This window comes from Streptopelia decaocto, assembly GCF_964273445.1.
Source record: "Streptopelia decaocto genome assembly, contig: HAP1_SCAFFOLD_106, whole genome shotgun sequence".
Taxonomy (NCBI): Eukaryota; Metazoa; Chordata; class Aves; order Columbiformes; family Columbidae; genus Streptopelia; species Streptopelia decaocto.
The window spans coordinates 260534-285930 of NW_028117136.1; the positions used below are offsets into that span (position 1 = coordinate 260534).

Genomic DNA, 25397 nt, shown 5'->3' on the forward strand with positions numbered 1-25397 from the left:
GAAATCTCTGTCCTCAGGGTGTCCCGGCATTGGTTGCGGGAAGCCCTGGGCTGGTGCTGCCACGAGCCGGCGGTTTGGCTGGATCCCCTCAGGCTCCCTTCCCACCCGCCTGTCTCCAATTCCAGTCAAGGACTTGGAACATTTGAGATCTACTGCCGACTTGGCCTGGTTGACCTGCACCGTACGGCATCCCCTTCGTCTCACAAGGAACCTCCCCATTGCGGGGGTGTTTCGGAGCACCTACATGAGCTGATACCGTTGAGACCCTCCAAACCCACACGTGGTCCCTCGCCTCCACTGAGGGTCTTCCAAGTCAGGAAGAGGTGGCTGCTCGCTCCCTTGCTGGAAATCTGAGCCATGATCCATCTCTGCACAAGGCTCTGATGCACAAGGCTTCCAGCGTCACGAGAGCACGTTCAGGCCTGAGAGACCGGGGAGAAGCGCCGCAACCAGTGCTGATCTTGACAGGAAATCCACCCGCTCAGAGCTTCGTCTCAGATGCGAGTTACTCTGCCCTGGGTTTTTCTGGGGCCCAAAAATGGAGGGAGGCTCAGGTATAAACCCAGTCAGCCAAGAGCCGCAGCAGCTGCTGATCCCTGTGTGGCGCATTGCAAACCAGCCAGGGCTGTCTGTGGCTGCTGCATGCCCCGGGCTGCAGCCTTCGCAGCATCCTCCTCTTCCCCAGCACCCCCGTGCACTGCACAGAACCAGAGCTGATTGCAATGACTGGGTCAGCACCGGGCAGCAGCAGCATCTCTCTTCCCAGCCTCCAGCTGCCGAGTTGCCCTGCGGGGAATTTCTGCCTGGGAAGGGCACAGTTGATTGCGATCGGCCGGGGGCTCAGGACAAAGCACAGCACCGCCACGTCCCCGGAGCAGAGCCCTTCTTTTCCTGGCTTGGACTGGAGGATTCCTCCTACTCACAGCGCGGTCCTTCTCTGGGATAAGGTGACGCCAGTGCTTTCAGGGAAATTGGAACGTCATGATGGAGTGGACGTGAAACAGCCACACTTCCCAAAAAAGCCAAAGGAGTAAAATTGACATGGAACAAAGCAAGTAACTTGCCACAGCTGTCCAACCTGCGCTCCTCAGGCGGGAGGTGACCGGCGACATGTTCTGGTGCTGCGGGGCTGTGCCGCAACAAGTCAGTTGGGGCCGTGGCCAGAAAGGTAGTGATGTACATCTAGAGATGCCCATATCGTTTTGTGGGAAGCATCTGTTTCCTCGGCATGACTTTGGAACACTTTTGGCACACGGGACTTGCTGGGCCCCAAATCACAGCTGCGTTGACTCCTCTAAGCCTCCCAGCTCCAATTCAGCAGGTGCCCAGTTCAAGGTGTTGACACAGCAATGTGTTCTTCTCTTGAATCTGTATTATATGTTCTCTCTGAAATCAACACTTCCTTCCTCGGAGCAATCTGGGTCCCAATGTAGGCTACTAAGCCATTGGACTTGTTGACAGTAGTTTACCAACAGTAATTTGCCAACAGGAGGAGTTCTTGCTAAATTAACAGCAAAAGCCATGCTGAAAAGTGCAAGGGAGCAATCAGGGAGGGCTGGAGTCGTGCTCGGGAGCTGTGTCCGTGCGTGAAGGTCTACGTGTCTCGCTGGATAGTGCCCAGAGAGTTGGTCTGATCACGCTGCAGAGCTCCAGGAGACATCAATCTGTTTGCTTCTTTCCTACACCAAGCTTTAAAGGCTGGTTTGGATAGTCAAATGGGATTCAAACGTAACGTTCCTCCAAGAAGGCCTTGGGTAACTCATTTCCCAAAATTCAAACTTCTTTTCCCAGGGAGGCTGAATTTCCTCCATAGCAATCAAATGATCAGGTTTTGTACAGAAGAGCTGCTGTGGTTCCAAGCGTCTTTATTTTGTCTATGCTGCCTTAAAGAAGCAGGCTGTTCTGCCTTTTGCTTTTGGTGATGGAAGTCGGGAATGGCCAGCGCTGTGCTTCATGTCAGGATGGTTTCATTCTCGTCTTATTGAAACGTTTGCTGGATGCAAAGAAAAGAACAACACCTCCGTCTCTTCCAGGGCCCTGCTCTTTAGTCTGCTCTCAACATCACCGGCAAAGAGCTGCTGCTTCTCTTCTGCACTGGATGTTTGGACATCTCTTTGCTAGAGGGACAAGGTCCCTTCGATCAAGAGACTGAAGCAGAAGCATCAGAAATTGACATTCCTCCAAGTTTTCCCCCAGTGCCTCAAGTTCCAAAGCAAAGAGAAGGGCATGGCGATGGTGCCATTTTCTACCTCAGGGATAAAGTCGTGGCAGGAATCGTAGTATGGAACATCTTCTACAGGATGCTTATTGGCGGCAAGGTCCGTGCAGGACTGGTGTGCTGAACAGTGAGTCTTGCTTAGATTGGGGATATTCTTGTGGAAAAATCCATCTGCCCATTTAAAATGATGAAAAAGAGATGGAGATGCTCTGTGTGCGTTGGGACGAGACTTGCAAGAAACTTGTAGGTTGGTTGTGCTTTAGTTATGTCGAGGGTTAAGATTGCGGGGTGACAATAAAACCCTGACAGATGTATTGTTAAACTCCTCTCCCGCACGCACTTCCCCCTTGTGCCCATCCCTCTCCCCTTTTCCCACTCAGCACAGGTGATCGGGAGGGAAAGAAGGACAGGGAGAAGAGAGTTGGAAAAATGAACAATGTTTTACTAATGCTACTAATAAGAATAGAGAAAATAATTGAAAATATACAAAACCAATCTTGAAAGTCTCAGCAACTGCAGAGCCGGCACCCCATGTCCTGGACTGGACTCTGCAGCCAACCGGAGCTGGATTCAGTCTGTCACTGGCCTCAGTTCGCAGGGATGACTTGCAAGGTCCTCTCCTAATGTCGGTCATAAGCAGAAGGGAAAAGGCAAAAAAAGGGACGAGATCCCCGTGATTTCCCACTTTTATATGAAGTATTCATGTGAATGATGTGAATGGAATGTTATACACAGTTGGTCAGTTTCTTGGTCACCGGTTTCTTGTTGCCACTCTTGCGAGATGTCCATCCGTGCTTATCAATAAGTTTGCATTCCATTGCTATATTTACCAAAACATGTGTCTGGTGCTCCAGGAAAATGCAGCTAATAGGAAAGCTTTAGCTGACAGGCAAATTCACTAAAAGAGTAACTTGTTTTAAAAAACAACAGGACAAGTCGTTAGCAGTGCAGGTCAGAGCGGCTTCCAATCATCTCCTTCTTTAGAAGTGCTGTTTCGTCTTAAGCTTTCAGACTTTTTTTCTAAGTTTTGGTGCATGCTTTCTTCTACCTCTCCCAAAATCACTGAGTCGTGTATGAACTAGTGGCACATCATGCTGGGGGATGGTGGGGACACGTTGGCCTTCCACTTAGGGTGGTGTAGATGTTGAGACTTTGGGATTTTCTTCTTTTCCTGTGCTGACATAGGACATGAAAAGAATGCCTACTTTTTCCAAGGATTTGTCTGCTCCCTAGGCTGAAACCAAACTGCATGGAGGGGGGAAGAAGTGTGCTAGGGGAGCAAAAGGAGATTGAGAGCTTGCAAGGACCTTGTTAGGGTCCACTCAGCGATGGACTCGTGATAGTTCATTTACGTTCTTCTCGAGGCACAAAATTAAGGCATCTGAAACGCCAAGGGCTTAGAATGCAATCAAACAGCGTTACTTTATTATTTTGCCTGTAAAGCGGCACGCGATAGCGAGAGAGTAAGAAAACAGGAAAGGAAAAAGAAACAGGGAAAGAAGAAGGAAAAGAGGGGAATGAGGACTGGTTTACCAGCAGATGAGTTCCAAAGGTGTCCGTCCCTCTGGGGTCCAGTCCCGTGGAGTCCTGCCGGTCCTCCATGGTGGTTTGGGATCCTCTGGTGGGGAGATCTCAATGACGTCCAGTCAGGAACCATCTTTATACTTCTTCACCCCGCCTCGCTCCCATTGTTTCAGGCCAATCTCCACCTTTGTTTCTCAATCCGGGCTTAACTGTGCAGGCTCGAAAAGTCTTTGCCTCTCTTGCCAGCGCTTGTCTGCGCCTGCGTGGCCTGCACTCAGGGCTATCTCTCTGGTCCATTGGGTGACCTCAGGACCCTTGGCCAGCTTCTGGGCATGCTCTTTTTTGTTGTCCTTTGTTCGAGGGAGCGGGTGAGGGACAAGGTGTGACTGAGGCTGCAGGTAAGAATCCATCTTCTGGACGGCAGCGATTGTCCCTGGGTCAGAGAGACCCATCTAACAATCCCTTTTAGGAGGTGGGGGCTAGCTTGGCTGAAGCAGCAGGCAAACTCCACACAGCAGCCATTGTTAGCAGTAGCCTTCCAGGCTGGAGACCCCTGTGCAAGACAATGCTTCTCCTCAGGCCTCTGTCTAAGTCACTGTCAGTCTGTTCTGGATGGCGATGTTCAGGCAGATACTGGTTTTGGACCGACTCTTACAGACCTGGAGCAGATTCTGAGAGTTTGCTGTTCCAGAAAGGTTTGGCTGGTGCAGCAGCTGAGAGGAAATGGCCAGCTATGATGGGTCCCCAGAGCGATGCTTTGGGACCGGTGGCACGTGCATCTCCCTAACCAGGCAGTAGAATGCACTTTGGGCCCGGTAGAAGGAAGGTGGCAGAGGCAATGCATTGGAGAGCTGGCAGGATGAAACTGGGAGTTGGATGAGGCCACCTCCTTTAGCAAGTGAGTCAGTGAACAGCTCACAAGTACTGTAAAAGCGCACCTAGGGAGAACCCTGGTTGTCACTAAAGGGGGAAACGGTAGATTCTATTGCTGAAAACGGACTGTGTGGTTTTGTGGATGTGGCTTCAGCCTTCTTCTTGAAAGGAGGCTCATACCTACTTAAGAAAACTCATGACGATCGTGTTGAAAACAAAGTGTCAGTGTGGTGAGGCTGTAGAGTGGCCCTTGGTTTGTACTGCAAACAAGCTCTGAATGCGGATTCTTGCAGGTGCAGCGGAGCAGGCAGCAGCATCTGAGCAAAGCTCTGGGGGACGGGGTCCTGTGTGCTGGGGACAGCTTCCCTTGCCATTCTCTGCTCCCTCCTCCTTCAAGCAGGGGCTGCCCCACGCCGCGCACAGGCAGTCCCAGCCGGGCCCGCAGGTGGGTGTCTCCGTGACGACCGCCGGGCTCTGTGATGTGGGCACCTCGTCATAACCAGAGGCCATTGTTACATGGGGTTGTCATAGCCAGAGGCCATTGTGACACGGGGGTCCCCGCCCTGACCGTGGGGGTATTTAAGGAGCGAGAGCCCTGGGGTGCTCACTCCCAGGAGAGCAGCTTCTCAGGAGCAGCAGCTTCTCAAGAGGCAGCATCTCCCCTGGGTGCCCGTTGCAGCTCTTTGGTAGACGAGACCCAAGATGCCCATCGACGAGGAGGCGAACGCCCACTCCCAGCCCTTTGGGCTTCCCCCCTTGCTCCACAGGCCACAGGGGAGGGACGGGACAGGGCAGGAGGGAAAGGCCGGTGGTTGGACGGGGCCGCAAGCAGCTGCTGCAGTGCCGGGACTGCCACCTCCATCCCCTGTGTCCTGCTCCTCCTCCTGCTCGGAGGTCAGACACAGCCTGGGCCAGCACAGCATCCAGAGCACCTCGGTCACCACCTCGGTCCGGGAGTGCGTCCAGGACCACCGTGAAGGTCCCCAGGAGGGGTCTGGCTGGCCTCGCAGCACCAACAATGAGGCAGCAGCAGAGGCAGAGTGCCCAGCACCTGCCCCACAGGGCCCCACAGCCTACGACGCAGCTCTGTGGGACACAGCCCAGCGCATCTTCAATGAGAGCTTGCGCAGGGCTGTGGCTGAGATCATGGGAGCTGGCCAGGAACCGGAGGAACAGCAGGACCTGGCCCAGCGCATGGATGTGGAGGATGAGAACAACAAAGAGGGGTGCCAAGGCAGAGACATCTTCATCCCCAGCATCTGGATCAGCCCCTCGTTCCAGGAGCACCTCCAGGATGCCCCTGCAGGTCCCCAGGAGGGGTCTGGTGGCACGGAGGCAGCAGCAGAGGCAGAGCGCCCAGAACCTGTCCAGCACAGCCCCACAGAGGACGATGTGGACCTGTCTGACATTGTGGAGCACATCATCAATGAGGCCGTGGAAAGGGCTGAGGCTGAGATCCAGGGACCTGGCCAGCAAGCGGTGGAACAGCAGGACCTGGCCCAATGTGTGGATGTTCCAGTGGCAGCACCAGCACCTGCAGGACTTGAAGCCACTGAGGCTCGTTTGGCAGGAGACAATGAGGGACAGGCCAGCACAGCCCCTCTCGTCCCAGCTGCAAAGGCTGAAGAAGAGAACACAGTTTCTCCAATGTCTGCAGAGCATGGAGGAGAGACCAGCACAGACGTGGCCTGCCCAGCGCAGGGCCCAGCTCCACGGCGACGGCCTTCCCGGTTCCGGAGGGCGCTGCGGGCTCTGCGCAGGGCTTTCCGCTGCAGCTGCACCGCGGGACAGCAAGAGGAGTAGAGCCCGGCTGCCAGCGCCACGCGGGTGCCTGCGCAGCGTCCACACCAGGGATGGGTGCATGGACAGTGACCGCGGGATTCACCTGCCCTGAGGACATGGTGCTGCCAGCCTCTGCTCGGCCTTGGATTGTTTTTAGAAATCATTAAAGCCAATTAAAAAAATGACAGTTTTCCCCCTGTGCTCATCTGTTCCTGCTCCACCTCGGGACAAAGAAGGCTGCAGGAAATCTCTGTCCTCGGGGTGTCCCGGCATTGGTTGCGGGAAGCCCTGGGCTGGTGCTGCCGCAAGCCGGCGGTTTGGCTGGATCCCCCTCAGGCTCCCTTCCCACCCGCCTGTCTCCAATTCCAGTCAAGGACTTGGAACATTTGAGATCTACTGCCGACTTGGCCTGGTTGACCTGCACCGTACGGCATCCCCTTCGTCTCACAAGGAACCTCCCCATTGCGGGGGTGTTTCGGAGCACCTACATGAGCTGATACCGTTGAGACCCTCCAAACCCACACGTGGTCCCTCGCCTCCACTGAGCGTCTTCCAAGTCAGGAAGAGGTGGCTGCTCGCTCCCTTGCTGGAAATCTGAGCCATGATCCATCTCTGCACAAGGCTCTGATGCACAAGGCTTCCAGCATCACGAGAGCACGTTCAGGCCTGAGAGACCGGGGAGAAGCGCCGCAAACAGTGCTGGTCTTGACAAGAAATCCACCCGCTCAGAGCTTCGTCTCAGATGCGAGTTACTCTGCCCTGGGTTTTTCTGGGGCCCAAAAATGGAGGGAGGCTCAGGTATAAACCCAGTCAGCCAAGAGCCGCAGCAGCTGCTGATCCCTGTGTGGCGCATTGCAAACCAGCCAGGGCTGTCTGTGGCTGCTGCATGCCCCGGGCTGCAGCCTTCGCAGCATCCTCCTCTTCCCCAGCACCCCCGTGCACTGCACAGAACCAGAGCTGATTGCAATGACTGGGTCAGCATCGGGCAGCAGCAGCATCTCTCTTCCCAGCCTCCAGCTGCCGAGTTGCCCTGCGGGGAATTTCTGCCTGGGAAGGGCACAGTTGATTGCGATCGGCCGGGGGCTCAGGACAAAGCACAGCACTGCCACGTCCCCGGAGCAGAGCCCTTCTTTTCCTGGCTTGGACTGGAGGATTCCTCCTACTCACAGCGCGGTCCTTCTCTGAGATAAGGTGACGCCAGTGCTTTCAGGGAAATTGGAACGTCATGATGGAGTGGACGTGAAACAGCCACACTTCCCAAAAAAGCCAAAGGAGTAAAATTGACATGGAACAAAGCAAGTAACTTGCCACAGCTGTCCAACCTGCGCTCCTCAGGCGGGAGGTGACCGGCGACATGTTCTGGTGCTGCGGGGCTGTGCCACAACAAGTCAGTTGGGGCCGTGGCCAGAAAGGTAGTGATGTACATCTAGAGATGCCCATATCGTTTTGTGGGAAGCATCTGTTTCCTCGGCATGATTTTGGAACACTTTTGGCACACGGGACTTGCTGGGCCCCAAATCACAGCTGCGTTGACTCCTCTAAGCCTCCCAGTTCCAATTCAGCAGGTGCCCAGTTCAAGGTGTTGACACAGCAATGTGTTCTTCTCTTGAATCTGTATTATATGTTCTCTCTGAAATCAACACTTCCTTCCTCGGAGCAATCTGGGTCCCAATGTAGGCTACTAAGCCATTGGACTTGTTGACAGTAGTTTACCAACAGTAATTTGCCAACAGGAGGAGTTCTTGCTAAATTAACAGCAAAAGCCATGCTGAAAAGTGCAAGGGAGCAATCAGGGAGGGCTGGAGTCGTGCTCGGGAGCTGTGTCCGTGCGTGAAGGTTTACGTGTCTCGCTGGATAGTGCCCAGAGAGTTGGTCTGATCACGCTGCAGAGCTCCAGGAGACATCAATCTGTTTGCTTCTTTCCTACACCAAGCTTTAAAGGCTGGTTTGGATAGTCAAATGGGATTCAAATGTAACGTTCCTCCAAGAAGGCCTTGGGTAACTCATTTCCCAAAATTCAAACTTCTTTTCCCAGGGAGGCTGAATTTCCTCCAGAGCAATCAAATGATCAGGTTTTGCACAGAAGAGCTGCTGTGGTTCCAAGCGTCTTTATTTTGTCTATGCTGCCTTAAAGAAGCAGGCTGTTCTGCCTTTTGCTTTTGGTGATGGAAGTCGGGAATGGCCAGCGCTGTGCTTCATGTCAGGATGGTTTCATTCTCGTCTTATTGAAACGTTTGCTGGATGCAAAGAAAAGAACAACACCTCCGTCTCTTCCAGGGCCCTGCTCTTTAGTCCGCTCTCAACATCACCGGCAAAGAGCTGCTACTTCTCTTCTGCACTGGATGTTTGGACATCTCTTTGCTAGAGGGACAAGGTCCCTTCGATCAAGAGACTGAAGCAGAAGCATCAGAAATTGACATTCCTCCAAGTTTTCCCCCAGTGCCTCAAGTTCCAAAGCAAAGAGAAGGGCATGGCGATGGTGCCATTTTCTACCTCAGGGATAAAGTCGTGGCAGGAATCGTAGTATGGAACATCTTCTACAGGATGCCTATTGGCGGCAAGGTCAGTGCAGGACTGGTGTGCTGAACAGTGAGTCTTGCTTAGATTGGGGATATTCTTGTGGAAAAATCCATCTGCCCATTTAAAATGATGAAAAAGAGATGGAGATGCTCTGTGTGCGTTGGGACGAGACTTGCAAGAAACTTGTAGGTTGGTTGTGCTTTAGTTGTGTCGAGGGTTAAGATTGCGGGGTGACAATAAAACCCTGGCAGATGTATTGTTAAACTCCTCTCCCCCACGCACTTCCCCCTTGTGCCCCTCCCTCTCCCCTTTTCCCACTCAGCACAGGCGATCGGGAGGGAAAGAAGGACAGGGAGAAGAGAGTTGGAAAAATGAACAATGTCTTACTAATGCTACTAATAAGAATAGAGAAAACAACTGAAAATATACAAAACCAATCTTGAAAGTCTCAGCAACTGCAGAGCCGGCACCCCATGTCCTGGACTGGACTCTGCAGCCAACCGGAGCTGGATGCAGTCTGTCACTGGCCTCAGTTCGCAGGGACGACTTGCAAGGTCCTCTCCTAATGTCGGTCATAAGCAGAAGGGAAAAGGCAAAAAAAGGGACGAGATCCCCGTGATTTCCCACTTTTATATGAAGTATTCATGTGAATGGAATGTTATACACAGTTGGTCAGTTTCTTGGTCACCGGTTTCTCATCGCCACTCTTGCGAGATGTCCATCCGTGCTTATCAATAAGTTTGCATTCCATTGCTATATTTACCAAAACATGTGTCTGGTGCTCCAGGAAAATGCAGCTAATAGGAAAGCTTTAGCTGACAGGCAAATTCACTAAAAGAGTAACTTGTTTTAAAAAACAACAGGACAAGTCGTTAGCAGTGCAGGTCAGAGCGGCTTCCAATCATCTCCTTCTTTAGAAGTGCTGTTTCGTCTTAAGCTTTCAGACTTTTTTTCTAAGTTTTGGTGCATGCTTTCTTCTACCTCTCCCAAAATCACTGAGTCGTGTATGAACTAGTGGCACATCATGCTGGGGGATGGTGGGGACACGTTGGCCTTCCACTTAGGGTGGTGTAGATGTTGAGACTTTGGGATTTTCTTCTTTTCCTGTGCTGACATAGGACATGAAAAGAATGCCTACTTTTTCCAAGGATTTGTCTGCTCCCTAGGCTGAAACCAAACTGCATGGAGGGGGGAAGAAGTGTGCTAGGGGAGCAAAAGGAGATTGAGAGCTTGCAAGGACCTTGTTAGGGTCCACTCAGCGATGGACTCGTGATAGTTCATTTACGTTCTTCTCGAGGCACAAAATTAAGGCATCTGAAACGCCAAGGGCTTAGAATGCAATCAAACAGTGTTACTTTATTATTTTGCCCGTACAGCGGCACGCGATGGCGAGAGAGTAAGAAAACAGGAAAGGAAAAAGAAACAGGGAAAGAAGAAGGAAAAGAGGGGAATGAGGACTGGTTTACCAGCAGATGAGTTCCAAAGGTGTCCGTCCCTCTGGGGTCCAGTCCCGTGGAGTCCTGCCGGTCCTCCATGGTGGTTTGGGATCCTCTGGTGGGGAGATCTCAATGACGTCCAGTCAGGAACCATCTTTATACTTCTTCACCCCGCCTCGCTCCCATTGTTTCAGGCCAATCTCCACCTTTGTTTCTCAATCCGGGCTTAACTGTGCAGGCTCGAAAAGTCTTTGCCTCTCTTGCCAGCGCTTGTCTGCGCCTGCGTGGCCTGCACTCAGGGCTATCTCTCTGGTCCATTGGGTGACCTCAGGACCCTTGGCCAGCTTCTGGGCATGCTCTTTTTTGTTGTCCTTTGTTTGAGGGAGCGGGTGAGGGACAAGGTGTGACTGAGGCTGCAGGTAAGAATCCATCTTCTGGACAGCAGCGATTGTCCCTGGGTCAGAGAGACCCATCTAACAATCCCTTTTAGGAGGTGGGGGCTAGCTTGGCTGAAGCAGCAGGCAAACTCCACACAGCAGTCATTGTTAGCAGTAGCCTTCCAGGCTGGAGACCCCTGTGCAAGACAATGCTTCTCCTCAGGCCTCTGTCTAAGTCACTGTCAGTCTGTTCTGGATGGCGATGTTCAGGCAGATCCTGGTTTTGGACCGACTCTTACAGACCTGGAGCAGATTCTGAGAGTTTGCTGTTCCAGAAAGGTTTGGCTGGTGCAGCAGCTGAGAGGAAATGGCCAGCTATGATGGGTCCCCAGAGCGATGCTTTGGGACCGGTGGCACGTGCATCTCCCTAACCAGGCAGTAGAATGCACTTTGGGCCCGGTAGAAGGAAGATGGCAGAGGCAATGCATTGGAGAGCTGGCAGGATGAAACTGGGAGTTGGATGAGGCCACCTCCTTTAGCAAGTGAGTCAGTGAACAGCTCACAAGTACTGTAAAAGCGCACCTAGGGAGAACCCTGGTTGTCACTAAAGGGGGAAACGGTAGATTCTATTGCTGAAAACGGACTGTGTGGTTTTGTGGATGTGGCTTCAGCCTTCTTCTTGAAAGGAGGCTCATACCTACTTAAGAAAACTCATGACGATCGTGTTGAAAACAAAGTGTCAGTGTGGTGAGGCTGTAGAGTGGCCCTTGGTTTGTACTGCAAACAAGCTCTGAATGCGGATTCTTGCAGGTGCAGCGGAGCAGGCAGCAGCATCTGAGCAAAGCTCTGGGGGACGGGGTCCTGTGTGCTGGGGACAGCTTCCCTTGCCATTCTCTGCTCCCTCCTCCTTCAAGCAGGGGCTGCCCCACGCCGCGCACAGGCAGTCCCAGCCGGGCCCGGAGGCGGGTGTCTCCGTGACGACCGCCGGGCTCTGTGATGTGGGCACCTCGTCATAACCAGAGGCCATTGTTACATGGGGTTGTCATAGCCAGAGGCCATTGTGACACGGGGGTCCCCGCCCTGACCGTGGGGGTATTTAAGGAGCGAGAGCCCTGGGGTGCTCACTCCCAGGAGAGCAGCTTCTCAGGAGCAGCAGCTTCTCAGGAGGCAGCATCTCCCCTGGGTGCCCGTTGCAGCTCTTTGGTAGACGAGACCCAAGATGCCCATCGACGAGGAGGCGAGCGCCCACTCCCAGCCCTTTGGGCTTCCCCCCTTGCTCCACAGGCCACAGGGGAGGGACGGGACAGGGCAGGAGGGAAAGGCCGGTGGTTGGACGGGGCTGCAAGCAGCTGCTGCAGTGCCGGGACTGCCACCTCCATCCCCTGTGTCCTGCTCCTCCTCCTGCTCGGAGGTCAGACACAGCCTGGGCCAGCACAGCATCCAGAGCACCTCGGTCACCACCTCGGTGCGGGAGCGCGTCCAGGACCACCGTGAAGGTCCCCAGGAGGGGTCTGGCTGGCCTTGCAGCACCAACACCGAGGCAGCAGCAGAGGCAGAGTGCCCAGCACCTGCCCCACAGGGCCCCACAGCCTATGACGCAGCTCTGTGGGACACAGCCCAGCGCATCTTTAATGAGAGCTTGCGCAGGGCTGTGGCTGAGATCATGGGAGCTGGCCAGGAACCGGAGGAACAGCAGGACCTGGCCCAGCGCATGGATGTGGAGGATGAGAACAACAAAGAGGGGTGCGAAGGCGGAGACATCTTCATCCCCAGCATCTGGATCAACCCCTTGTTCCAGGAGCACCTCCAGGACACCCCTGCAGGTCCCCAGGAGGGGTCTGGCTTGCCCAGCTGCACAGACACGGAGGCGGCAGCAGAGGCAGAGCGCCTGGAACCTGTCCAGCAGAGCCCTGCAGAGGACGATGTGGACCTGTTAGACATTGTGGAGCACATCATCAGTGAGGCCGTGCACAGGGCTGAGGCTGAGATCCAGGGACCTGGCCAGCAAGCGGTGGAACAGCAGGACCTGGCCCAATGCGTGGACGTTCCAGTGGCAGCACCAGCACCTGCAGGACTTGAAGCCACTGAGGCTCGTTTGGCAGGAGACAATGAGGGACAGGCCAGCACAGCCCCTCTCGTCCCAGCTGCAAAGGACGAAGAAGAGAACACAGTTTCTCCAATGTCTGCAGAGCATGGAGGAGAGACCAGCACAGACATGGCCTGCCCAGCGCAGGGCCCAGCTCCACGGCGACGGCCTTCCCGGTTCCGGAGGGCGCTGCGGGCTCTGCGCAGGGCTTTCCGCTGCAGCTGCACCGCGGGACAGCAAGAGGAGTAGAGCCCGGCTGCCAGCGCCACGCGGGTGCCTGCGCAGCGTCCACGCCAGGGATGGGTGCATGGACAGTGACCGCGGGATTCACCTGCCCTGAGGACATGGTGCTGCCAGCCTCTGCTCGGCCTTGGATTGTTTTTAGAAATCATTAAAGCCAATTAAAAAAATGACAGTTTTCCCCCTGTGCTCATCTGTTCCTGCTCCACCTCGGGACAAAGAAGGCTGCAGGAAATCTCTGTCCTCGGGGTGTCCCGGCATTGGTTGCGGGAAGCCCTGGGCTGGTGCTGCCGCAAGCCGGCGGTTTGGCTGGATCCCCCTCAGGCTCCCTTCCCACCCGCCTGCCTCCAATTCCAGTCAAGGACTTGGAACATTTGAGATCTACTGCCGACTTGGCCTGGTTGACCTGCACCGTACGGCATCCCCTTCGTCTCACAAGGAACCTCCCCATTGCGGGGGTGTTTCGGAACACCTCCATGAGCCAATTGCCCCTCCATTTTTAAGTCCCTCGCCTCCACGGTGCTGGTGCTCTTCCATCAATGGCAGCAAGTGCAGCACTGTACCCTGTTAGTGAGTCCGTCCCGGCAATGCATAATCTTGGCTTTCGTTCCAGTCCCACCATCAGGGCATTCCCACTGCCCTTGGTCTCTCCTTTCACAGCCATGTCAATAACTTGCCAGGAGCAACCACAAGCCTTGTGTCTCTCATTCTCTGGACCACCACACAGCTCTGGGATGCCAGCAGCCCCTTCCCTTAGGGACTGCTGCATGGCAGGGTGCTGAGCTCTTTCATGGATTCTCTGAATTAGTTTCACTTGTTTTTCTTCACAGCTGATGAGAATTTTCTCTGTACAGCCCATCCAGGGTCCCTTGCCCTAGAGACTGCAGGTTGCAGGTGTGCTCTGCTTCCCCTAGCCCAGCTGTGGGGCCCAGGAACAGCTGCACTGTGTGTCCTTCTGCACTTGCCTGACTTTTTTTCCTCCAAAGCTCAGCTGTTTGCCCCTCTCCCACAGGCTCTAGTCCCTGGAGGCTCTGCACTCCAGGTGGAGCAGCAGCAGCTGGGTGTTGACAGAGGGTAACGTGTGGCCCTTCTTTAGCTTATCAGGCGGCCCTGATTGCTCGTCTCCAGGCTGGTGGGGCCGTGACTGCTGCCCTGGGAACTGCTCACTGCCACGCTCTGACTCCTGCCTCGACACCAGCTTGCTGCCATGTCGTGCTTGCTGCCTGCAGCCCTTCTTGCTGCCTCGCCGTCGTGCCTGCCTTGTTTGCTGCCTCACTGTTTCCATCTCTTTTACCCACCTATTCTGTGTATTGATGCTCCTCTCAGATTCTTCAGCAGGGGACTTGTAGATCTCTGCCAGAGCCCTCTTGCTCCAAACTTGACCCCTCTTGGTGACTTTGCTGGTTCTTTGGCTGGTCCAGATGGTCCCCTACTCGGGGCTGTAGGCCACCCTCTGCTCTGACTTTGTTATCTCCCTGAATTCTGTGCTAAGCTCCTGCTCCTGGCAGGTCTGCAGGTTTGCTCCAGCTCAAAACCCTGTCCTGGAGGTTCCTGCCTTTGAGAAACACGTCACTGCTGGCCTGCTGAACTGCAGCACCCATCTTACGGCACGAACCTCCACCCTCCTGGCTTTCTTGTGCCCCGGTGCTTGGGCACCACCTCCTGGTTCTGGTGCCAGCAGGTGTTGGCTGCTGTAACAGTGCTGGTGTTGCTGGCTTGCGGGCTGATAACAGGCGAGACCCTCTGCACCCACGCGTGGTGCCGGGATGGGGTCCCTTTCTTCTGCCGAGGGACTCCCAAGTCAGGAAAAGCCGGCTGCTCGCCCCCTTGCTGAAGAGCTGAGCCTTGATCCATCTCAGGGGACACTGGAGGGTCCCCCAAACACCAGCAGCCCCGCTTCACACTGCTGAAGGCATCGGGAGGGGACCAAGGGGGCCCAGCCACAGTGAAGTGTGACCTCATTGTGTTTCTGCAGTTGCTTGGGGCTGGAATACGCGCTGTATCCATGTCCGAACCTGCCTTCTACGGGAAGCTCTCCTCCATGGGGTGTTTTCAAACCAGTTTGGCTTGATTTATTTTTTGTGTATACCTATATATCTCACTCCAGGGTTTCCTTAGACACCACCACACAAAGCTCTGCATAGGGTTTTGCTGTTGCAAAGCAGCTGTTCTTGTGGAAACGCCCTTCACTCCTCTTCCACACTGCTAAGGTGATGGAAACAATTCAGGGGAACGGAAAAAAATCCTCACCCACCTCGTACTTTATGTTGTAAACCCTATGCAGCCCTCTGTGGTCTCCCCTGTGATGCAAAGCCACGTTTTAGCCACATTCCCATCCTCTTGAGCTCATGGTAGGAAGCTGCTCTGGTAACATTATTAAAACCCAATTCTTTGTCACTGTCATAGGCTCCTTCGTGTGCCCTCACAGTCCTGCAAATGACCCATGGGGCCAGGGAATATGTCAATTCCATGAGTGCCCTTTTTGACCTGGCATTTGGATTTTTTGCACCTGTGGCAGTTGCACATCCCCCTGAGATCTGGAGCCTTCACTGGGGCAGCTGATGGCTCTTTAGCACCTTTTGTGCCCCACTGTGTCTGTCCCCACATACACACCTGGGGTGGTACCAAAGTGCTGACAGTCACATCCTCCTCTATCCTGGGGCAGGGTGACTTCACCTCCACCTGCTGGGGGGGCAGGAGGGGTGAGACCCTCAGCCAATTGGCGGGGTCGTTAACAAAGGAGGTGCCCAGAGTAGCAGGAAGCTTCTGGACCATGTTCTAATGCCCACAGCCAGATCTGACCAGACTATAAAACAGGGTCCCTGCTGGAGGCCCACTTGGAGTGGTCTTCTCACAGTAGCAGGTCTGTGAACCGGAGCCCTCTCCTTAGACTGGGACGCTGTCTAAGGAGATTCCTGGGATTGAGAGCGCCTCACCTCCTCGTTTGGGTGAGTTGTTATTTACTGGATATGTCCATAAATGAGTCCTTGCCCAACCAGGTGAGTGATTATTTCTTGTGGGTACCCTGGAGTCAGAGGGCTCTGGTTTTGTTTCTTGTGTGTGCGTGCACGCTGTGGACCCTTATTCTTATTTTGCTGTACCCCAATAATCTCCTCAACTGATATACAAACCTGTATTTTATGTTGTCGGAGTGCTAACTAATTGTATGAACCCTGTTTCTGGTCGGTTTATTGGCTGCACTTCTCCGGCCAGAATAAAGTCTGTTTTGGAACTCATTGTCTGTCTAAAACTGACTTTGAGGTGCCTCTGTGACAAAATTTACAGACCTCACAACTGCTGCACAAGCCAAATCATTCTAGAATGACAGGGTCTAAGAATCTGCTACCAGTCCTTGTAAGCTCTCAATCTCCTTTTGCTTCCCTGGCACACTTCTTCCCCGCACCATGCAGTTTGGTTTCAGCCTAGGGAGCAGACAAATCCTTGGAAAAAGTAGGCATTCTTTTCATGTCCTATGTCAGCACAGGACAAGAAGAAAATCCCAAAGTCTCAACATCTACATCGCCCTAAGTGGAAGGCCAACGTGTCCCCACCATCCACCAGCGTGATGTGCCACTAGTTCATACACGATTTGGTGATTTTGAGAGAGACAGAAGAAAACATGCACCAAAAATTAGAAAAAAAAAGTCTGAAAGCTTAACAAAGAAACATTTGTAAAGGGAACCGTGGCAAACTGGGCAGGTACCTGAGAGGCGGCGGGAGGCATTGCCTGTGGATTTATTCCTGCGTGTTGAGTCTGGCCGCTCTAGGAAGGGGAGGGGAGAAGACGAGAAGGAGGAAGCGGGACTGCGGAACCAGTAGCCAAACCCGCGCTCCCCCACCCTGACCCCTCCTGTTCCGAGGAGGCGCCGCTCCCAGCCAGGGCGGGTTCCCCGGGCTGCGGCGGGGCCGCCCGGCCGGGTCTGCGGGCGGCAGCCGGACACTCTGGCTTCTGTCCCAAGGTCACCCCGCTGAGCGACAGCGGCACAAGCCCGGAGGGGCTGCGGGAGGGGCGGCTCCCGGTCACCCCCCCGCCCCGTCCCGGTGCCTCATGGCGGAGCTGCCTCCGCTCCGGCCCCGCCGATGCTGCCCGTGCTCTTCCTCCTCCTCCTCCTCGCCTGCCCCGGCAGCTCGGCGGCCGGGCTGGGGATCACAGGCAAGTCTCTGCTCACCGGGGGACAGGGGGGTCCCTGGGTCCCCCCGGGACCGCATGCCGGGTGGGTGGTCGTTCACGCTCCGGGGGTGTCCGTGGATGTAGCACCGCGCGGTTTGGGGTGTTTTGCTGACTTAGGAGCTGCCGAGTTGTCAGTTGCAGCAAGGGCAGCCGTAGCTCAGCAGCGGGGCTGCATCTCGCCGAGCTTCTCCCCCGGCTTTAGGGGTGCAGGACCCTTTCTCCTGACTCGTTTTTGAAGAAGGGAAGGCAAGTCCTGGACTTGGGCACTCCTCAGCCCCATCTTTTCCCCGGAGAAGAACTTTTCAATGAGGATCGGGAAGAGGCTCACTGGCTTTCCCGTTTCTTAATGCCATTTTTTGGCAGTGATCCGATGGGAAAGTGCTTGTTTGTGGGGAGGGCTCCTTGAGCTCAGATTTGTGCCTTTGGTAGAGGGGGAGGGAGGAAAAGGACTCCTGAGTGGGATCGGGGAGTTGTCCCCAGGTTCAAGCTGCTGGCGCTGTGCAGATACACCAGCTGAACGTTTAAGGCAAAGAACTGCATTTTTCGGGTGAGAGATACAAAGGGAACTCATATGCAAATGTTCGGACTTTCTGCTTTTCCATGTTGTTGCTTATATCCAGAAATAATGAAGCCCCAGCGCCGCTGTTTGCAGAGCTGCTGAGCCAGGGCGGGTGTTGCGGTGCAGGGGGGTGACTGGGGCTGGGCCCCCCGTGCCCAGCCAGCTGCTTGATCACCACCCTCTTTGGCAGGACAGGGAAGAGAGACCATAATGAAGGCTTGTGGGTCAACATAAGGGCAGGGAGATCACTCAGCAATTACTGTCATGGGCAAAACAGATTTCACTCGGGGAAAAATTAGTTTAATTTATTTCTAGTCGAATCACAGTATGGAAATGGGATTCTAAAACCACCTTCTCCTCACTACTCCTTTTCCCCGGGCTCAACTTCATTCCCAAATTCTCCACCTGTGGATGGATGTCTGCTCCCCTGTGGACCTCCATGGGCTGCAAGAGCATCTCCTCCCATTCCTTTTTCAAATGGTCTTGGTGTCTGCAGGGCTGTTTCACATATTCTCACTCCTCTCTTCCAGTGGCTGTCGTACAACAGTTTTCCCCCCTTATTAAATATGTTATCCCAGAGGCACTACCCCTGTTGCCAATGGGCTCAATCTTGGCCAGCAGCAGGCCCGTCTTGGAGCCAGCTGGCATTGGCTCTGTTGGACATGGGGGAAATCTCTGGCATCTTCTCGCAGACGCCACCCCTGCAGCCCTCTGGCTGCTAAAACCTTACCAAGCAAACCCAATACATACAACCGCCTCCCAGGTGCATGGAGTTGACTCTGGGCGGCTGCAGAGTAACATCTGATTTCTTTTTCAGCCCGCACACTTTCTCCATGCTACTCTGCTGACCTCAGGCCAGCATCACAGAGACTCATCTCGGCTGTGGGCTGCACTGTGCTTTTGACAGTACCACCAGTGAACGCCAGCGAAGTTGTCTTCTGGGAATACAAAACCGGCTCGCAGGAAGGAGTCATCATCAATTATGCTTTTGATAGACCTGCCAACGTGTCTCGTCCCTATGAGAATCGCACATGGTTCAATGAAACGGATTTCTCGCTGCAGATCGTGCTGCAGCAGGGATATGACCAGCTGTACCGGTTCAGGTCCGAGTTGGAGGCCACAGACTGGTTCCAGCTGACAAAAATTAGGTAATTCTGTCCAGCACAATCCATCATCTTTATCTTTCCACCTCTTTCTGGCATTAATAATGACTAGATAAAACCCATCAGGACAGATACTGAGTGTGATAAATGACCAAGACTCCGATAATTTGCCAAACAAGAGTCTGGTTTATTTAATAGGTGAATTAAACACATACACCTTAAGTTTCTGATCGACCTCTTTTATTTCCTTGGCTAGCCCTTCTCGCACTCTGAGTCCGTGGTTGGTTGACACTAGGGGTCTTCTCTCACTCTGATTGGTGGTTGAAGAGTTCCTTCTTCCTCAGTGCAGACTCTAGGTTGTTACTGAGGGGTCTTTTCTACCGAGTTCCCCCCCCGCTTCCCCCGTGGCAGCAATCTCGGGGAAGGCCACCTTCTCCTTCACGTCACTCCCTCCCACCTTTCCTATCCACATGTGCATATGGTACAAAACAAGTTCCACAACTTTTTACAGAAAACTTAACTATCTTTTCATTTTCTTAATAGCCCATGCCTTATTTGGTTATATCTGTAAACAACAGCACGAATCACAGCTGCATTTCTCACAATTCCCCCTTTTTCTTTATTATCCCCTTGATTCGTGCTTTGGCCTCAAAGTTAGCTAGCACCTCCCTAGTGGCGGCTAGGTCCAATTTTGTGTTCTCTTTTAAAATCATTAATTTATACCCTGTTCCTTTTGTTGCCATTTCAGGATCTATAGGCATGGCTGAGATTTGCATGCCTTGGACTACTGAATGTATTAACCAAATAAAGCGCGGGATCATACATGGCATGAACAGTAAACCTAGAAATGCACATAGTATCATGAACCCTATTTTCTTCTACCAGGCTCCCCCAAATAAGTTATCCCACCAGTGGCTAGGAAGTATAGAATTCCATTTCTGTACTGGTACGTGTGCAACTCGTTTTTTCTCTTCTGCTATTTTCATTATGGCTTCCCCATTATCATCTATTTCCAAACAACACTCAGAAGTATTCCATTTCCCAAAACCCCCCCTCTTCAGCTAAAAGATAATCTAAGGCTACCCAGTTTTGGTACACTGCGGCTCTGGTTTGAGACAATTGTCTCGCTATGAGATTCAGTGCCTCAGCTGTGCGGTTGCTTGTTATTTCAATCACTGCTTGCAACCGAATAATTCAGTTTAGCATATATATTGGGGTATGGTATCCCCAGCTTCCATCTTGGGCCCAGGTGGCTGGATCCATACTAGTAATCCTTCTGGGCTTACACTCTCTCCTCTCCAAGGCCACTGTTCTGCCATTTGAGACCCCCCACATATCCAGCGTGAGGTAGCATTTAATTCCCGGGCTATCTTTTCCATAAGATCTATAAACAGGTTTTTCCCTACTGTTGGTAATTGGAATTCCTTGTCTTTTTGCCTTATTTCTTCATACCAATCACTGCTTTTCTGTACCAATTTCTGCTTCTCTTGCTCTCTTTTTAAATCCTGAGTGGCACTCTTAACTAACTCCTCCTTATACTGATCTTGCACTCCCCCTCTATCTGAATAGCCCCACATACCAGCTTGTGTAAAACGGATATTCTGTTCTCCCCTGGGGCAGGAGACAGAGCCTACACCGAGTCCACCTTTCCCTGGGTTAGTTGCTACCCATAATTTCTGCCCTTGGATTTCATAGTTCTCCAATTTTGTTCTATCTTAACATCCAGAATTAGTATGAGTGTGATAATTTAGAACATATTGGGTTAGTCCTCCTATTCTCACGCGCTCGTCGCACTTGGTACAGGGATTAGCCAGGCTAAGTTGGGAACAATAAGTCACCACTCCTAGCAAGAGGATCAGGTCCAGGTTTCTACACCCTCTGCCTCTCCGGCCGACCAGGTTGCAGCCGGCAGCCGAGTTCGTCATCTTCTCGGCAGCAAGGGTGGTGTCCCCATCTTTCCTATTTCTGCTGTTAGCGTGGTGACTTTTTATCGCTTCCCAGCTCTTGGCCTTCACTTCCCAGGAGTTGCTGCGTAGCTGGATTTATTTAGTGCTGACCTACATACTTCACAACCCAAGCAATTGCAGAGATATAATACATCGCAGGTCCTGAATATCAAGGAACAACCTTGGAAATTCACTCATAGTCCATCTGGTACGAAAACATAGCTTTTTGTTATATTTATATGTTTAACTTCAGTAATCGGTTTCCTGAAGGTTTTTCTTTCCAAATCATAATTCGTAGCTTCATCGAGTACTCTTTTTGCCAACCCAACAGCACCAGCCTCTACCTGAGTTAAACAGAGCAGAGAATGAAAATCAGCAATTCCTATTATGTGTTTTGAGTAATTTATTTCTGATAGTTACAGGAGGAAAGAGCAGCCCAAGAGGGCAGGATGGTGGAACGGCAGCTCTGAGCGGCCCCAGTGAGCACAGCAGGCAACGTGTTCTGGGTCATGGTCACCAGCCGGATTTCAAGGTGTTGTGGTTTAACTTGAGCCAGCAATATAACAGCGAAAGCCGCTCGCTCACTGCCCCACGATGCCCAAATAGGGGAGAGAATCAAAAGGGAAGAGAGAAACTTGTATGGACATAAACACAGTTTAATAAAATAACAAAACAGCACTAGTATACTGCTATTACTAATATCTATAAAATGGAAATAGAATAGAAAATGGAAGACATTTGATGCAATTCCTCACAACTCCATCTGCACCGAGCAGCCGGTCCCAGGAAGCAGCACCTGGTCCCAACAGCCGATCTCGGAGACAAGAGGGAAAAAGGCAGAAAGGCCCAGAGGCCTCTGCAAAATGGCAGTATGGCAAAAGGCTGGAATAAAGAAACTCCCAAACAGAACTGCCCTGAACAGGTCTCTGTCCTGGCTCTGAGAAAAACCCCAGCCCGAAGATCCTGACTTTCCTTAAATACACAGCATGATGCTAATGGAATATTCTCATGGACCAGTCTGGGTGTCAGTCGAGCTCTGCCCCATCCATCCCCCCTTCCCAGCTCCTCACACCTGTGGGCAGAGCTCAGACCTTGGCTCTCAGACACCAACAACTAAAAATTTTAACTCTGTCCCGGGTGTTCCTCTTGTTCTCAAACTAAATCCAAACAACGACGGTGCCAGCTCTGAAAAAGAAAGGCTTCTAACTGCATGGAGAAAATTGACTCACTTTCCAGGCGTCTCACCTGCACAAACCAGATTCTAAAGGCTGATGCGCTTCCCCGGGCACAAACCAGCCATGTAGCCCAAGCATGAAAACTCTGCCCCATTACTGCCATGGCTGTTACCTGAAAATGATTCACCTGTGCTGCTGGTGCTCAAGGGGGACAGAACACAGAAGAGCATCCACCACCTCTGACTAATTCTTGGAGCTTAATCCGGCAATAACCACAATTCTCAGCTGCCCAGTGCTTTACATGGAAACGCAAATGCAACAGGCAGTGCTAGAATCTGGATCACAGACATTTTGGGTTTTTTTGAGCTTGCTTTCACAAGCAGAGCAGAATTGGCTCCAACTCAAGTGGTATCTGCCCTGTTCAGCTAAACATCTAGTTTGAGTTAACCAGGGGCACAGGAATTCCTTTGACTCACTTTCTGCAGAGCAGAGAGACTCAAATGAAATGACATGTGAAAAGAGCCTTGAAAAGCTTCCTAGACCAGTGTGTGCCTGGAGCCCCCTGTGCTCTGCCTTGGCCTACACCACATCGGTCTCTGGATGAGGAGGAAAAGCCTTGTGACCTTTTGCATACGGCCCAAACAAAATAACAACTACCTGAGACACTTGTACTGAGTAACCCTAAAATACAAATCTCTTTCCATGAGAATGGTTTTTATGCTGTACGTACACAAGCTGGATATGACTAAATACTTTAAAGCACCATCAGCCACTCCCTGTAATCTGCCTTTAAATCTGCTTTAAATATGAAAAGTCTTTACCTTTGCAGACCGAGTCAGGACAATGATCTGAAAACCAAAGATGCTGTGTATCTAGTCAAGCTCTGTCAGGGTGGTGTGGGGAGGACGTGACTGTGAGCGACTATGTGTACGTGGGGACAGGAACAGTGGGGTACAAAAGGTGCTAAGGAGCCATCAACTGCCCTGTTGAAGGCTCCGGATCATGGGGGGATGTGCAACTGCCACAGTGGGGCATTGTGACGTCACTGGTGATGTCACAAAGGGCCCTGCCCAGGCACCCCTATAAAAGCGGGGCCAGCTTGCAGAGCTGCATCCTCTGGCAGGACAGGGCGGCGGCCAGCCCACCATGGCCCGGTACCGGCGAAGCAGGAGCCGCAGTCGCCGCCGTGGCCGCCGCCGCTACCGGAGCCGCTCTCGCCGCCGCTATGGGCAGAGCCGACGCCGGCGGTACAGGAGAAGCCGCCGTCGGCGGGGGACACGGCGCCACCGCCGCTGAGCCGACCCCAGCACTGGCGTCTGCGGAACCGGCAGAGCCTTGGCCAGCACCACCGCCACACCAGTGCACCACCACGGCTTCACCAATAAAGCTGGAATGATGGCACAACGTGTGCGTGTGTCTCTGGTGTCCCTGTGGGCGAGCTGTGTGTCCCATGGGTGCGTGTCTGTGCTGGGCACATATATCCCATGGCTGGCGTGTCCAGGGCAAGCACATGTTTCCCTGCTCCTGTACTGGGTCTGACTTGTCTCAATGACTCAGCCCATCTCTGTGTCCCAGGCCATTTACGTCCCAGCCTATCTCTATGTCCCAGCCCACCTCCATGTCCCAGTCCATCTCCACATCTCACCACATCTCCACATCCCAGCCAGTGTCTGTGTCCCCAGCCTATCTCCATTTCCCTGCCTACCTCTATGTTCCAGGTCATCTCCAGGCCTCCTGGAAAATTTTCCCACAAGGAAAAAGTGAGTGGCCCTGTGGCATCCCTAGGGATTTTGGGCTATGAAGGCACCCAAGAGTGGCCCTGAGCAGGCGGGCAGGTGCCACATGCCAGGTGTATTTCACAATTTCTGCTCCATTTTTCCATTTTATACAGGACATGGCTGGGCCAGGCGGTCCCTGCTCCGCAATGGTGGCTACTGCAGCACATGGTGTTGCGGCCGCCGTGCCCGGCCAGGGCCCACAGCAGCATGGGGACGGGTGACCCGGGGCGGGGGCAGCAGCGCAGGCTGAGCTCGACTGTCACCAGCGTCACTGCCATGTGCAGTGGCACCACTGACCCCGCACGCCACGGTACCAGAACATTGTGACAAAATGCCTCGTCATGTGGGCGTGGCAGCCGAGCGCCCCCTAGGGGAGGTGGAGCCTGTCAGCCCTGGCCTGGTCACTGCTGGCAGTAGTAGTAGTGGTGGTAGTGACGTAGTTTAGGTCAATGAGAAATCTGGTTTTGGAGAAGCCCGTAACCCCCAGAAGTGTCCGTCCCAGATGTGGATGCCTGTCAGTGTGATGCCCCATGACAGACCACCACGGCAGCTCAGCTCCTGGGACCTGGGACATGACTGTGTGTGCACACAGACCCCAAAACATATGTACACATGCACCCACACAGATACATGCTCGTGCACATACACACCCATGTACACACACACACGTCCAGACCCACCCACATGTGTATACACATGCACATGCAAACATTTGCACACACACCTGTACATTCTCATACAATCACAGAATGTCAGGCTGGAAGGGACCACAAAGATCACTTGGCTCAGCCTCTCTTGATACAAACCCGGTCTAGATGAGCTGGCCCAGCACCCGGTCCAGCTGAATCTCAAAATTGTCCAACGTTGGAGAATCCACCACTTCCCTGGGGTTATTATTCCAATGGCTGATTGTTCTCGTGGTGAAAAATTTCCCTCCTGAGCCCAGTTGGAATCTCCCCAGGATTAACTTGTACCCATCGTCCTTCATCTTTTCCATGGGACTCCTTGTACGAAGGGAGTCTCCATCTTTGGAGCCACCCTGGAAACACTGGAACATGGTGCTGAGGTCTCCCTGAGCCGCCTTTTCTCCAGGCTGAACAAGGCCAGATCTCTTAGCCTTTGCTCATATGGTGGCTGCTCAGTCATTTCATCATCTTTGTGGCTCTTCTCTGGACCCTCTTCAGCCTGTCCAGGCTCAGCAGGCAAACACTTTGCTGCCCAGCATTTCCCTGTGACTACTGTGCCATTTATCACCTCCCTCACTGAGTGCAAAGACAGTGTACAAATCAGGTGCTTTGGAAAGTTCCCCTGGTCTCTGCTGATGCTCATTCTGTCTCATGTGCACCCTGAAAACACACATTGAAGCAGGAAAGCAGATCTGAGGAAGGTCCTAGCCCCGGATCAGCCAGGTGATGTAATAGCACAGCCTCCCGATGTCATAGTGCGTTTCCATGACGATCCCAGGCTGTCCCCAGGGTCACCTGGCTGCTGACACCACGTCAAGGCAACAATAAACCATGACAGATGCTCTCTGTTAATCCCTCCCCCTCCCTCTCCTGATGGAAAAGATGATAAGGAAGGAAGAAGGAAGAGAGTCTTTTAAGTTGGA

The 25397-nt window shown here is 53.1% G+C and overlaps 1 protein-coding gene and 1 long non-coding RNA gene across 3 annotated transcripts in view; both read left to right on the plus strand.

Moving 5' to 3' along the window:
• The window catches only part of LOC309451863, an 80552-nt gene that overhangs the window by 14061 nt on the left and 41094 nt on the right, over positions 1-25397 (plus strand). The gene's annotated exons all lie outside the window — the stretch shown is intronic.
• Positions 16926-21719, plus strand: LOC309451865 (uncharacterized protein). Its single transcript, XM_082076572.1, has 3 exons — positions 16926-17209; positions 18604-18934; positions 21252-21719. Exons 1-3 carry the CDS (start codon positions 17137-17139, stop codon positions 21316-21318), a joined length of 471 nt encoding a protein of 156 aa, XP_081932698.1. The 5' UTR covers positions 16926-17136; the 3' UTR covers positions 21319-21719.